General features: G+C 47.8%; 1 protein-coding gene across 1 annotated transcript in view; it reads right to left on the reverse strand.

Annotated features, from left to right (window-relative positions):
- Positions 1–16153, reverse strand: part of TCTN2 (tectonic family member 2) — a 229100-nt gene that overhangs the window by 69520 nt on the left and 143427 nt on the right. The window contains exons 12-13 of the mRNA XM_086942904.1: positions 11211–11288; positions 7726–7837 (exon numbers count right to left, since the gene is read on the reverse strand). Coding sequence (XP_086799030.1) covers positions 7726–7837; positions 11211–11288 — 190 coding nt within the window. The remainder of the gene's footprint in view (positions 1–7725; positions 7838–11210; positions 11289–16153) is intronic.

A 16153-nucleotide genomic window follows, 5' to 3' on the forward strand; every position in this document is an offset into this window, starting at 1 on the left:
CCAGGGCTCTATCATGCAAATGGCTTTGTGTCTGTAGTATTCGGTTCTGTTTCTGCAGTTTTTAGCACATCATGTAACACAAAAGATCAGTGGGCTTTGAATATGTTCTCTGTAAAAGCTGCTGGCAGTATTTTATTTTACATGATGGACTACGTTTGCGTAAGAATGATTTTGGGTAAGATGCCGTCCAATACCACAGACAACTAAGGATGGGCTACGGGCAACTGCTGTCCCTCATGGTTCAAAATAAATGCCCTACAAGCATATACAAAGTACACTCCAATGATCCCTAGCAGTATCCGATATATCACATTCATCTGGATGACTGAATACAAGCCACAAAAAAAGATTGATGCTCACTGACTAAACACAATATCAGTCCACCATCACTCCAATCAACAACTGATTCCTCAACTTTGCTGAAGCGGCACCCAGACTTTGAAAGCGTCACATAACCAAAGTAATGGCAAAGGTGCCCTACTCTAATGCTGGTCCGACTGCACAACATAATTATATAGGTTCTCCAGAATCTAACCAACAACCAACGGAGAGCTTTAAGGTTGCCCCAAATGTGGGTAGCGCATAGCGACCCAGAGGCACCCTAGCGCTGAGATAGCTCCACAAAATATTTATAGGAAATTACAGAGACTCATTTTTGAAGAACCATGTTGTTAATGCTTTCCAGAAAGGAAATTCCTTTTCAAGAGATCGAAGAGGTTTAGGGAGGCCGTTCTACAATTTCGCTGTGTTATATATGAACGAACGCCCTCCATGTTTAGCCCTCTTGATGACAGGGATCTTTGCCGCAAAGGCATTAGAGCGATCTCCCAGTTATGTAGAATGATAGCAAAGAGCGGGAGATCGCAGGCCCTTTATCAAGAAGTTTCTTTAGACATTGCAAAGTAATTTGAATTTAGTCCTCTTAGCAACAGGGTGCCAGTGAAGGAGGCAGAAGGCTTGACATGTGGATTGATGACACAGTATACTGTACAATAACCGAGCGGTAGAGTTTTGGACTACCTACGCAGCTTGGCCAGCTTAGATTTAAAGATGGATTCGGATTGTTGCTTAGGATCATACGCTCGGTTTTGTTCCCATTTAGTTTGAGACAGGAGCTTTCCATACACTTGCCAACTATCTCTAAACAGGGACCTAGTGCAGAGGGTCAGGACCATGACTCTGAGTAAGTGCAAAGACCAGTTACGTATCGTCCGCCTACTACAATTTATGACAACCCCCCAAAAAAGCTTGGGATGGAAGCAAGACACAGATTTGGTTGAAGTAGTAGAGATCAAAACATTACTGGGGGCATCCCTATCACCCTGGAAAACTCGGTTCATGAACATATAACAAAACAATGGTTCCTTTCGGGGGAAGTCCAAAGCCTAGAATCCCTAGGCTGAAAAATTCAAGGTCAAATCATTTGAATTTTGACAGTAATTTGAGTCTAGCAGGTGCTCCAGAATCGATGTACAGAACGTGCAAGATGACATCAGTTAATTAAGTGTGCATAAGTGCTGTACAGAAAGAATACATAATACTATTGATATGTACATTAGCAGCTAGAGACTGCAACACTTAATAAAGATAAGACTCCAACTAGCAGTATATAGTGATTAATACAATCAAGAGAAACTTCGAGGGACATCCCTGGTACGGGACGCTGGCTTCGTATCAATGCCAGAAGTGGTGTCAGATGACTTCACCAAAGCCATATAGTGCCCACCGTAGACCAACGGTGTCAGTTTCCGTCCTTTTTTTCCCAGCCTTCCATACAAGCGGATGACTAAAATCAATATAGTGCAGTGCCAAAACAGATTGAGTATCTTATTAATTTTCCCTATAACACATCCATCAAAGGGGGAGGTGGGCAGGTTGGTGATGTATCTGCAGATAGACAGAATATCCACCAGAATGATTGTTACTGCACATAAGTACTTTTTTCTTCTGCTGGATACTTTTACCTGCAGGTTCCTCACCTGTATAATAGATACTGGAGTATACCCTGTCCCTGAGGAGGGTTGATGCATGGTTAGTTGAGAAAATCCAGCAAAGCTGGTCTAAGTGGAAGTACTTGGGCAAGACGGAATCCAGGAAGTGATTCTTGGTTAAGTTGTGTAGAGTCGCCTACGTTACTAACTTGCAGATCACTGCTATGGAAACGACTCTGGCAAGAGCAGAAGTGGTGGATTTTTCTCTGGTGGAATGGAATCCAATCCCTTCCGGAGGTTCCTTCCTGGTCAGAGCGTACAAGGTTTTTATGCAGAGGATGATTCATCTTGAAAGGGGTCTTTTTTTGCACTGCGTTGCTTTTCTTGGCACCACAGTACTCCATGAAGAGCTTGTCATCTAGTTGTGTGTCCTTGGTGGAATGCAGGTACTAGTTAAATGCCCCCTAGGGTCAAGCCTATGCAACCACTCCTCCTCCTTAGTGCATTGGGGCAGAAGGGAAAAAGCTGGAAGGGTGCTGGACTGACTCAGATGGAAAGGGTTCACCACTTTTGGCAGGAAAGCCGCCCTGGTTCGCAACACCAATTTGTCAGAGTAAAAAGAGGTAAACATTGGATGGGGGGCTAAGAGCTTGCATTTCGCTCAACCATCGGGCTGAAATTTTTGTCACTAAAAACAGCGTTTTTAAGGTCAAAATCCCTGAGGGACAACCATGTAGGGCTTCATACAATGTCCCCATTAGAAAAGAAAAAACTACATTAAGGCCCGACTTGGGCTCAACAAGGGGGTTTGAAGTATACATATTCAGCAAACCATTTGGAAACCGGATTACAGTGAGGAATTTGAAAAGAGAGCTGGTCTGGTAGACAGAGAAACGAAGACCATGCAGCCCAAATACCGCTTGACAGTTGCACAACTCCTCTGTGCAAGGGAAAGAGTGATTTGCAGGGCCTGGGACAACTTAGCCTGCAACGGCCCATGTTCTTGTCTGCTCACTATGTAACAAAGTTGCTCCATCTGCCAAAATAAGCTGATTTGGTGGAGGGATGATGCGTTGAAAGAATAACATTAACCACCTCTGGTGGCAGCTGGAAGGAACTCCGATGTCCCTGCTCCATCTCCAGGCATGCAGGTGGAGGCCTCGGACATTGGGGTTCAGCACCATCCCCTCCAATCGGGAGAGGAAAGCCAGTTTGAGTGACAGCTTCAGCAGGGGACAAGTAGAGAAGAGTAGAAGCTAAGGTCTGCATACCACACCTTACTTGGCCAAACTGAGGCAATGGGAATAACTTGGGCTCGGTCTTGGTGCATCTACTTTAGAACCAGAGGAATCTAGAGTATGGGCGAGGGCAATCGCATAGTGCAGCTAAAAGTTCTATTTCAACTGAAACCGGTTCCTCGATGCTCCCCTCAAATGATACTGGATGGCACAGAACTGCTGGAATTGAGCATTACCTGGTGAGGCAAACAAGTCCACCTGAGGTGTGCCCCACTGAAGATGTTCTGGACTACCTCTGGCAGAATTGCCACTTTTGATTGGCAAGATAATGCTGGTTCAGAATGCTGGCACAGACATTCAGAGACCCCCAATAGGCAATTACCAGTTAACTAAACTCTTTGGCAGTGTGCCCGAGACCACAGTATCAATGCCTCCAGACAACGGAAACAAGACCTTACTCCCCCTTGCTTGATGACATAACACATTTCTGTTGTGTTGTCCATCAAGATCTGTATGAACCGACCTTGGATGGAGGGGGTGAAGGCCATGAGTGCCAGCCAAATCAGCTGCAGTTCTAACAGATTGATGTGAAGAATCTGTTCTTCCAGAGGCCTCTGATCTCCAGATCTTTCACGTGAGCTCCCCATCCTCAGGTGGAGGTATTCATCACTACTGTAGCCACGGTTGGAGGGGGAGTGAAGGTCATCCAGCAGCTGAAGTTCGCTTCATTCCCCCACCAAGCCACTACCGCTGCAGTGCTGGGGGAAATCACAATGTAGTCCGAAGGGGCTCCTCTGTACTGTAGGCATTTCCTCTGGAGGCACCACAGCAGGACCCTCATGTTCCGATGGTCGTGTGTGACTAGGAAAATGCAGGAAGGTGGAGAAGTGTGGCTCAGGGGTTAGAGGCGGCAGACCTGGAGCTTGAGTTCGGCCCTGGACCAGGGTTCAATCCCCCGCCTCGGCGGGTCTTGGGCTCAATAATTCCACGGACTCGTTAATTCTCGTTCCGGTGCCTTCTCGACTCACGGGTTCACACTCTGCGACTCTGGGCAATAGCTTGCTTAATCTCCACATCGGCCCCTCGCGGTGGGATGCCTGGCTTTCACCTTGTGGATACCCTGCCAGGGTTATCTCACAGGGGAATACCAGGACGGGTTCCCTAAGCAAGCGCGGAGATGCCCCAGGGTAAGTCATGCGCTATATAAGCTTCATACACATTTACACACCTAGGATTCTCAGGAGTGGAACATGCAAGCCTTGTTCAAAGGGTAGGACCATTTCTTGTCAGCAATCCTCGGAGGTGGAGGAAACACAAGGAGATGGGTGGTGTCCTATGAACTGGACTCTTTGGGAGGGCTTTGGGTGGGATTTGGGCTTGTGGATCAAAAAAGCGAGGTCGAACAGAAGGTATACTGTATACTGCAGATGGCGAGACACTCTCTGGTGATCCGGCTTTGATAAGCTAGTCTTCCTGGTAGGGGGTAATTGGGAAGCCGACCATCTGAAATGGGTTCAACCACTGCCATCACCTTCATGAAAACTCAAGGAATCAATGTCAAATCAAATGGGAGCAATGCAGATTAGTAGCACATAGAACCCACTACAAAACACAAAAACGTTCGATGCGACTTTAGGATGAGATGTGGAAGTACGCATCCTGCAAGTAGAGTGACACCATCCAGTCTCTAGCTCCCAACACCAGTAAAATGGGAGATAGGGTCAGCATCATGTATTTTTCCTTTTTGAGGAAGAAATTAAACTCTCTGAGATCCAGGATTGGAAGGAAACCACGGTGCTGATCAGGAAGTAGAAGAAATAACATCCCTGACCCTTTCGCAGCTCTGGTACTATCTCCACAGCTCCTTTATGTATGAGTGTTGCCACTTCTTGTTTCAGGAAAAAACGGTGGTCAGGAGAGAGGAAGGCAGAAGACTGAAAGAAGTGGGGGCTGGAGCCTGTAGAAGGGGAAGAGCCTAGCTCCTTTCTACAATTTGAAGGAACCATTGGTCTGAAGTAATGGCCTTCCAGGCCAGAACAAAGAAAGACACCCGCTCTCCCAAAGGCTCTGATTGGGCTACGATAAATCAACTAGGTCAGCTTGACTGCTGGTGCAGGGGAGGAAGACGAGGAGGCTTGCTAGTCGGATCTGCAGCCCTATCCCCCAACGCCGTATCTGTGTTGTCTGACCAATGTATTTTTTTTGCGGATGCTAGGTGTGGGGTTGGTAGGCCTGAGGTTGGCGAGAAGAAAAGCCTCAAGAGAAGCCACGTAAAAACTAGCAGTAATCCTTTGTAGGAGGTAGTAGTAGGCCCAAGGTGGTAGTAGGCCCAAGGATTGTCGTCTTGAACTATTCAAGCACCGCATCAGCCTCATCACTAAACGGGCATGAACCATCAAATTGAAGGTCCATGAGGTTGGCCTGAATATCGTAGGAGAAGTTGGAAGTGCGACCCCAGGCAAGTCATCGAATGGAGACTGCAGTCACAGAGTATGCAGTGTCAAGCCCATACTTAATTATATGCCAGGAGACATTCTGACATCCTGGATTACTTCCTGGAATTGTGCCCTCATGTCCTCGGCCCGTGAAACACCATCATCTGAGCCTTGTCTCTCAGAGCATGGTTGTAGGATTTAAGTAGGCAATAGGCATTTGAGGACTTTAGCACCATACTCTCCATTGAGAAGGTATTTTTCTTCCAGGCCTCTAGGCGCTTTGACACTCTAACCAGAAGAAATGTCAAAAATGTGCCGTCTGAATATCCTGAAGACCATGATGCCTGTATGACAAGACTTTCAGGTGAAGAGTGGGAGGAGAGAAAGGGTGGGATTCCCAGAGCAGGACGATAGCATTGTGCCACCAGTCTGCTAACCGTAGGAGCCGAAGTGGGCGTATCTCAGGTCAAGACCGTGTTCATGAGGGCATCTTTAAATGTCAGTAAAGATTCTGTTGTAGGATCTGCCAGCAGGAGGACCTCAATGAGGCTGTTGGGCTTAACCTATACTGTGGGGAGAATCAGCACCTAGAATCCCTACCTCGGAAGTGATATCCTTACGTACAGTCATTAGACTGTACATAAGGATATCACTTCCGAGGTAGGGATTCTAGTCGGGTGGGATGATGCCCTCCTGCTTGCTCATAACTCTAGCCATAGGCATCGTTATCTCCAAAGAGATATAGATTTAAGGGGTTTGAATCTGATCAAAACAGGTCATGGATTTTGTTCCTGTACTCTTTTTCCTCAATTAGTTTCCGTGCCTCAATGAGTCTCTCGCTGGCCTATTTTGTGGTGCTATTTCAGGGATGGGCGACGTGTCGGGCCCAAGAGTGTGAAGTGGGCCATCATTGTAGAGATTGTTGTGGTGTGGTTTATCTCAAAGTCAGGTCATAGTTCGGAGGCGCCAGTGTTGGTCCAGGTTGGATGCAGCCGACCGGCGTTGGAGCTAGAGAGTGTCTGAAGGTCTGCGAGTTGGCACCAATGTTCCTGCGCAAATAGAGTACATGGCATTGAAGAAAGCTTCCCTGTCTGAGTATTGAGCTGGGAATTCAAAGAAAGTGTGGGCCGGCGTTGGATTTTTTGGTACAGCTGTCAAATTGTACAAGAAGAACAGTGGTGGAGCTGGTGAAGATCGAAGACGCTCCAGGGCCAGATCCAGTGGAGTCACTGGTACAGAGCCGCTAGGAGTAGGATGAACAGGCGCCACAACAACCAACTCAGATTCAGAGGATGAATATCCTGTAGGAGACGGAGGGCACCTGGGCAACTTACTCTCCCCATGCTTCTTGTGCATTGTGTTTCCTGCATTTAGCCCCAACTAGTAGGAAGGCGACCTTGAGCGTGGCCTGGAGTGTCGACAACTATGTCTTTTATCCCTATGCAGATCCTGAAGAGCTTTACCTCATGCTCTTTGATTGCCTTCAGGTGCATACTTTGACAGGATTCACAAGAGTGCGAGTCGTGGCTCAAGCAAAGGATAGAGTGAGGGTCTGCAAGTATCATCTATCCCTCACAGTCCTACAGGGAATAAACTCTGAATGTTTGGATGGAGACATCATACTGTAGTAGTAAAATCTTTGGAGTAAAACTCACAACTCTGAAAAGCGAGTTCCAGATGCATGTCGAATACATATAAAAAGGGGAATTGATGTTGTTGAGCATTCAGTATATGGCTTTGGTAACGCAGAGTGATTATTCTACAGATGAAGAATCTACAGGTAGAAATATCCATTAAAAAACGGACTATATCTTACACAACAATATACTGCATACGATTTGGAACGCCTGGAACGTGCTGTATGACCATAAGTACACTTTATGTATTACATTCACTTTGTTAAAAAATTCATACAATTTGTTTATAAAAAATAAACAACAAAATCTTACACAATCAACCATGCTTAGATTCGAAGCGTTTTAACAGCAACAACAAACAGCTTCTAATTGTTGTTTTGGCAACATATCAGTTTTGGCAACTGAATTTTGGAAATCTGCTACATATACAAAGCATATACATCACAAAAGGGAACTGAACACCCACAAGCCAAGTTTACCATACCCTAACTGGGAGCAGTTTCCACTAAAATTAATGTTGAATAGGCATCCACGTGTTGAGTCTTCACCAAACAAAATAGACGTGGGGGCAGCAGAGGAGCAGAGTCCTTGGCCAGCTGAAGAGAAGGAAAGACTCTTAAATCTTTAAAAAGTTTTTATGCTGAAATAAAACCAATAATATTGTGAAAAAATAAAATAGCATCATACCAATAGGTAGGCAGCCAATACGTTACAAAATTAACACCAACCACTTCCAAACCACTAAGCAACAGTCTACCCTAGCTTTTCTTCTTCCTTTTCAATTATTTTTCATGTGACCCATGCAATTTCTGGAGGCCAATATCTTTCTGATGAGGTACACTATTTGGCACTGTACAGTAAAACTATTCCCACATTTCATCGAACACTGGAAGGTGACACTCAGTCTACCTAGTATTCAGAACATGCCAGAGCTCCTTCCTTTATTTTGCATAATTTATGAATATCCTGTGCTGGTAGACTGGCTTAAAGTTTGTTAAAGCTAAAATACGAAACATGTGCCAGGAATTACTACTCCCCTAGTAAGCAAGATATTTTACCAGCCCAAAAGCGGTCTGTAAATTCAGTTCTGGCTTGGTGTGGACTGTACTTTATTAATCAGAATATATCAAATTAAGGCCAAGATAAAAAGATATTTGGACTGGGAATTTAGAGTGTCACTGGTGGATAGTTGACATTTTATTCTAGCACCCAAAAAGACAATATCTCAGAGTTCTCTCCTTCCTTTTGTACTTTTCATACCACAATAATAAATGTAAAGAGGCACAGGAAAATCCCATCCAACAATCTAGTTTTCTTTAATCAATTACCCCCAAAAATGGTCCACTACTTCTTTCAGCCCTGCACAGGCACTAACGCTCGTATCATGTCTATTATCCCTAAGTGTAATAATCACTTCCCTGCTTCCTCTGACCGATCACCATATTGGCCCTATTTGTGTCCCCATACATACCATAACTCCAACCAGTCTGCCAGGAACCTTAGTGTGCTTTTCAACTCAAATGTGTGTTTGGAGTCATTTATCCGGTGCAATTAATAAATAAAAAGAGGCCAAACAAGATCCACAGCAGCCTGATACCAAGTACTCTCAATCAGAAAGATCGGTCCACACCTTCCATTCTAAACATCCAATTCTACGATAAGCTCATTGGCACTCAGTGCTTGTATTTGTGGCAAAAGTGTCTTACTTAGTATTCCACTACCTTCTACATTTCAAGATGTATCTACTATGTATGTTGATACTAATCAATAAGGTGACAAAAAGAGGGGCTGGCAGCTTTACAGTGCTGTTATCGATTGTGCTACGGCTTTTGACTAAGAAGATAGAAACTTGTTGTGGGCCAAATTGGATGCATGGGGCATATCGCCTCGTTCATTGGATGCAACTAGGAGCCTTCACACTAACACGTTGGTCAAGGTACGAATGTCCAGCAAATGGGCCTTCTCAGATAAGCTCTAAATCAACCAGGGCCTTAAGCAAGGATGCATTTTGACTAAATACCCTTCAACTTCTATCTTGTGGACCTGAATGTCCACTGTGGTAAATTGTTTTCCTCCGAAATTACAGGGGACGAAGGTGCATACGCTACAATATGCAGACGATCCAATACTTCTGGGCCAGACTGCAATTGGTCTTCAAAGATCCCCAACATCTCTGGAAGAATATTGCAAGATAAACAAGCTCAGCATTAATACACCGAAAACTGAGACTTAATTATTGAGAAAGAGAAAATCAAAAAGGGAGCTTGGTTTATAAACTCACAGAAGATTGAAAATATATCAAGCATTAAGTACCTAGGAGTGTGGCTCAATGAACGCAGCCTCACTACTCCGCATATTGAGGCTCTGGAAACATTTGCTAAGGCTCTTAAGGCTATTTTCCACCACCTTTTTCAAAATCTTTCTGGCCCGGATTTGACTGCAATCCACAAAGTGATCGAAAGCAAATGGATGTCTACATTAGCATATGGAGCATGTGTTTATTTAAACCGTATCATAAATAGGCATGAACTGGACGAGTGTCATTGTTACAGGTGCTTATTCAAGCCACCGGCCGGTACGGTACAAGCACAGATTTGCCTAGAATGTAATCTGGCCCCTCAAAGCTATGTCCTGTACACATGCTTTCTATCCAGGTGCTCCAGATTTGCATCAACCGAAAAGGGATGAATAAAAAAAGCCTTGTGGGACATTATACAGGACCCGAAATCAGATATTCAGAAGCTTGTCCAAGAAGCTACTGACCTACTGGAGACCTCTTGAAGTTTGCTCTGCCTCTGAAAAGCATTTCAGAGTTATAGATGAAGCAAGCAAGTCTTTTATCAGCTCACAAGGACTTAGGTCTTATTAGTACTCAGACGTATGCCGACCTGAAAACTGTTATATATCAACAAATCACTCCTCCAGTCTACGTATTAGTTACAACTAAAGTGCTTGTGATTCAGCTTGATACTTCTAAAAACGTACAAGTATGGTCGCCTGGCAGGCCCCTCAGATGAATCTTGCAGGGGCTGTGGTTTTAACCAGGAATCACTTTTACATGTCCTATGTTTACGCCACTTCTAACCAGGAATCACTTTTACATGTCCTATGTTTACGCCACTTCTAACACTCATTTAGACATTATCATCTTTTTCCGATTTTCAGACAATTGCATATCAGGGCCGGCAATACAGCTCTAGCAGAATGTTTGTAAGGTGACTTGTGTCAACTGACAGCAAGATTCATTAAGTTCATGGCTATCAATACTTAAAATGGTTACACCTTGAAAGTAAAGTTTAAAAATTCAATGTCTGCTTCAATAAGCATTGGCATGGCTTTCTTCATTGTAGGTCTGATTAAATGGTTAATGAGCATCGACACATCTTGCACTTTAACTTTGGTATAGGTAGGACGAGTCGTGTGTCTTTTTATTGGTTCTGATATGTACTTGCACTTTTATTTGCTCTGGTCTCAGCCTGCCCTTGTTCTTCATCTGCTGTTAGTATGAATGAATTAATGTTTGTACTTAAATTATGTGATCAGATTAAATGTCTGCTTCAGTAAGCATGGCCTGCCTGCCTTATTAAAAGTCTGCTGATCCTTATGGTTCAACGGCATTGATACCTCTTGCACTTTAACTTTGGAATATGGAGGACGAGGGCCTTTTCTTTTTTTCCTACTGGCTCAGATATGCACTTGCACGTATGTTCATACTTGTCTTTGCTCTTTATCTCCTGCTAGTGTAAATGAATGTATTTTGATCATGTGATAATGTATGGTACAGTATTTTTTGCCGAAATTGTAATAATTTTAATTAGTTGTGCAGTCAGATGTACTTTGAACTTTCATTAAAAAGTAATAAATTAGAGGACTTTACACTCAATCATGATGACACTGTTGCTGAGATTACATGGAGGCTGCGTTGCCTATCTTAAAAATAAACACTTCCATTCCCTCAAAACACAGTACCTGTTGTCCAAAGATTAAGGGTGCTAATGCTAGCAGAGGCATTTGCAAGAGCGAGAACAGGTTTTCCCACGTGGTAACCTAGAGATAAGAAACCATGAATCAGACAGCGAAACTACTAAATAATGAGTTACGGTGATGCAAAATGATTAAGGATGAACTTAGCTGAAGCACAGCATATTATACAACATGTTAGAAAAGGACGTATAAAGTGCTAGAGCAGTGTAAAATGGTTCATTTTTTTTTTAATTTAAATTTGTTTTTATTGTTGCAGCAAAGTATATTAGTACAGTGTAAATAATCCGCCGACGTGGCCTCAACATTCAGCCACGAACAGCTAGGCGTGCAACGTTTTCTTGTTTAATATAACTGGTACAAACACATATTTCCTCAGTTAATCAGTACATTATGATCGTGCGAATATGCCTGCAGGCTGGGAGATAGTGGAACAGCGTCGCCATGGGGGCGATGAAGAATGACAGGCAGGCAGGTTACCGCCATAATAGCGCCGGATCGGGGGTCTGTACTGTCCATATAACAGTGTTACCAGTGAACAGGGGGGGATAAAACAGTGGGAGGGAAGCATGTGGGCGCTAGCAGGGTCTAAGCAGGGGGATACTGGCGGCGGGTGTCGGGGGGAGGGGGGGGGGCCACGGAGCCACGCAGTCTGTGCTCCAAAATGGGGGGGGGGAGGGGAAAGGAGAGGAATGGCAGGGGGGTGGATACATTCCGCGCAGGCGAGGGACTAGATGGGTGGCATGACATTTGAGAATTTGATTAGGATACAGGGGGTACCGGGACTCGACCTTGGGGTGGCTTATACCAGGTAGAGGCTACTGGCCTTCTCGGGCTGGGGGGGGGGAGGGGGGGGGGGTAGGTGGGTCTCCTATCTGCGCGGACTGCCGGAAGCTGTGGAGGAGCATGGCCCATTCCATGGAGATGGGAATTTTTTGCGCCCCCCTGGCTTCCTCTTCTCTCAGAGCATCCTCCTCCGCTGCCGCCCATTTACCAACCGCCCCCTTCCATTGTGCTATAGGGGGGCCCTCCGGGGATCGCCAGCGCATGGCTATGCATCTATTTGCCAACAGGAGTGCTAAGGACACGAAGCGTCTATGCACCGGTTCTTGCTTAGAGACGTGGAGGATGCCCAGCGCGCTGGACTCCCAGGTGGCCAGTGTAGTGAGACCTGTGAGTTCCGACAGTGTGTCGTGTACCGCCCGCCAAAAGGGTTGAAGGTTGGGACAACTCCAAAACATATGACGGAAATCTGCAGCAGGGGAACAGCATCTGGGGCATAAGAATGGCGTGGAGGGGTAGAACTTCTGCAATCGCGCTGGGGTGAGGTACGCCCTGTGTAGTATATAGTATTGGATGTTTTTGAAGCGGGCGTTCCTAGAGACGCGTTTTGGGGCCTCAAGTGCTTTAGTCCACTCTGAGTCGTGTAAAGCGCGACCTATGTCCTCCTCCCATTTAGCACGCAAGGCCGTCAGGGGAGCGTGTGAGAGTTCCCGGATGGATTTGCAGAGCCAGGTGACCAAGTGGCGTCCCACCCCCATATGTAGGATAGCATGTATTACTGGATGCGTGTCTGGCTCGCCAGTTTGGAGATTGGAATGGGGCCGGTACCCATCAATCAGCTGCCTATATCTGAGGAATTAGCCTGGGGGGAGCCCGTATTCTGCGACCAGGCGGTCGAGTGGCTTCAACTGACCCTCCTCGAAGAGCGATTCCAGATCCGTGATGCCACACTGGGACCATTCGGTGAGCAGTGGAGCCGTGAAGTAGGAGTCCTGCCTAGGGCTGCCTATCAACGGTAGCAGTGGGGAGTACGGGGGCCTACTGGGGGACAACCGGTGGATCCACAACATGCATTGGCGCGCTATCGCCACATGGAGGGGGTATGTGCGCCGTGCCGGCTCCACTGCTCACCGTGCCTTGGTGCCCGGGAGGAGAAGACGGGTGAGTTCCGGGTTCGCGACTCTGCCGGTCGAGGTGACAGTCTCCTGGGGATAACGGTCCGCCGTCCAGTAGGATAGCCATTGGAGCTGTGCCGCGAGGAAATATGCCTCGAAGGACGGAGCCCCGAGCCCCCCCTGCGTCGTGGGGAGTTGAAGGGTTTTCAGGGCGACCCTGTGTCGGCTTGCACCCCAGATAAGGGTCCCTAAGAGGGAGTCAACGTCGCGGAAGAAGGACCTGGGTGGTATCACCGGTAAATTTGTGAAGTGGTAAAGGAGTCGGGGAAGCATCACCATTTTAGCTAGGGCTATCCGCCCTACCGGGGCCAACGGTAGCTTATTCCAGAAGGCGACAGTCGGGCGCAGACTAGCCAGCACCTTGCGGTGGTTACCCTCAAAAATGTCTGTTGGAGAATGGTACAAGCGGACACCGAGGTACCGGGGAGCCTCCGCGGACCATAAGAGTTTACGCGGCCCGAGCTCAACTTCCCGGGGGGGCAGGCCCGGGTGTAGGGGGTAGACTGTGGACTTGTCCCAGTTCACCTGTAGACCCGAGGCGTCTGCAAATTCCGCCAATGTTGCCCCAATGGGGGCTAGGTCCGTTTCAATGTCTCGGACATATATGAGAAGATCATCCGCGTACATGGACACGCAATGGGTGCCGTCTGCAAGCGGTATGCCCCAGTCCACACCCTCCTGGCGCAGCCGAACCGCCAGCGGTTCGACCGCCAGCGCAAATAAGAGAGGCGACAGGGGGCACCCTTGTCTTGTGCCTTGTCGAACTTCAAACGCCGGTGAGATGCGTCTCCCGATACGGACCAGAGTGGTGAGATCGGTGTACAGGAGGCGTGTGTATGCCATGAGCGTCGGGCCGATATTGAGGCGCCGCAGGACTGAGAACAGATAGGGCCAGGTGAGGGTGTTGAACGCCTTCTCCAGGTCCATAATGAGGCAGGCGGCGTGGGGAAATCTGTCGCGCACTTGGTCTTGAATATGGAAGACTCGGCGGAGGTTCTGGGAGGTGTTCCTCCCTGGAACGAAGCCGCATTGGTCGGGGTGGACCAGGGGGCGTATGACCTGTGCATATCGATCAGCTAGAATCTTCCCTAGGATCTTACAGTCGGCCGACAGGAGTGTGATGGGCCGATATGACCCCATGTGGAGCGGATCTCTGTGGGGCTTGGGAAAGGTGACAATCACGGACTCCCGCAGCGACTGAGGTAACCTCCCTAGATGAAGAGACGCCCCGAACATCCGTGACAGACGGGGGACCACCAGGGGAGAGAATGTCGAGTAGTATTCTAGTGGGAAGCCGTCCAGTCCCGGCGCTTTATTCCGAGACATGGCACGTATCGCCTGGGTGATGTCAGAGGGAATTATCTTGGCGTCGAGTGTGCGCTTGTCGTCATCCGATATCGTGGGCAACGTCAGAGGGTCTAAAAAGTGATCCACAGAAAACGGGGAACAGTGGATCGGGGCTCCGTACACTTGCGTATAATGACGCTGGAATGCCAGGAGAATCTCGGCCTGCGATTGCACTAGTACACCTTCCGGGTTGATAATATCTGTGATTGGCTTGATTTCGGTGTCCTGCCTCGCCATCCAGGCCAGTAGCGCCCCGGTTTTGTCTCTGTCCTTGTGTACCCTAGAGGCGTATGCCCTAAAATTGTATTTTCGGAGGTCAGCGCAGGCAGTCTGATACTCCGTCTTACCCTCGGCCGTGAGCACGGCGTGTTCCTCCGAGTCGTCAGGACGTTTAGTGAGTGCGGCCAGAGCTTGTTCTGTGGTTAAGAGCGTCCGCTCCAAGGTGCGGCGGACCCCTACTACCTGTTTGATGCATTCTCCCCTCGCCACCACTTTGAACGCGTCCCACTCCACCAGTACCGACGACGCTGTGTTCTCGTTGTGTGTAAAGTAATCTCGTACGCTGGTTTTGTGTGCGTCCCTGAAAACTGGATCCGAGAGGCAGTCTCTAGGGAGGCGCCAGGTGGGGACCGGTGGGTGTGGGGGGCGCCAGGTCAGACGTATGATGTGGGCGTCATGATCTGAGAGGATACGACCCAGGTAATCTGTGGAAGTTATCTTAGGGAAGATTGGTGCAGAGCAGAGGAAACGGCCTAGGCGGACTCTGAGTTTGTGTGGAATCGAGTGGAAGTAGTAAATGCGAGCCAGTGGGTGTAGGTGTCGCCATGCGTCAGTGAGCGCCCAGTGCGTGGTCCATGTCCTGAAGAGGTCTGCCTGTCGGGGGGCCGGGGAGTGCGTGGGGGCAGGATGTGAGCGGTCCAGGGTGGGGTCCAGTGTGCAGTTAAAGTCACCTCCCAGCACCCACGGAACTGTAGTGAACTGGGCCAAGACGCCCGTAAGGTGATCCCAGAACTGATCCTGATCCGTGTTAGGGGCGTAAATGCTGCCAAGGAGTACTCCCTGTCCATCAAGTATTCCCTCCAGAAGCGCATACCTGCCCTCTCTATCTACCACCCGCCGGAGCACCCGGAAGGGAGTACCTGGCCTTACCCAGATTAACGCGCCGCGCGCAAACACTGAATATTGTGTGGCACAGATGATCCCTCGCCATTTGGCCTGCAAACGAGTAAGTTCAGCAGCGTTAATGTGTGTCTCCTGCAGAAATGCTATACCGGCTGACATGCGCCTAATGTAGGAGTACACAGAGTAGCGCTTACTAGGCGTGTGTAGGCCCCGTACGTTTAGTGTAAGGATATTAATGTCTGAGTGGGGGACTGCCATTCCTAGGGTGACGTGGTTGGGAAAAGGGCCCCCCTACAGCCCCGTGGGCCGCCCGTGTGTATGTGTCACATGTGCTCCTGCGCGCCAAGCTTCCTCAAACGTGGGGGGGGGGGGCTAGGGGAATTAACAACAACTAGAACCTCGGGTGGGCAACTGTCCCAATACTGAGGATACATCACCGGGGGTGGCATATCCAAACTAGTGTCCCACTAGGGGAAAAATTCAACAAATATCCGTGGGGGTGGC

This window comes from Lissotriton vulgaris, chromosome 11 (genome assembly GCF_964263255.1).
Source record: "Lissotriton vulgaris chromosome 11, aLisVul1.2, whole genome shotgun sequence".
NCBI classification, from domain to species: domain Eukaryota; kingdom Metazoa; phylum Chordata; class Amphibia; order Caudata; family Salamandridae; genus Lissotriton; species Lissotriton vulgaris.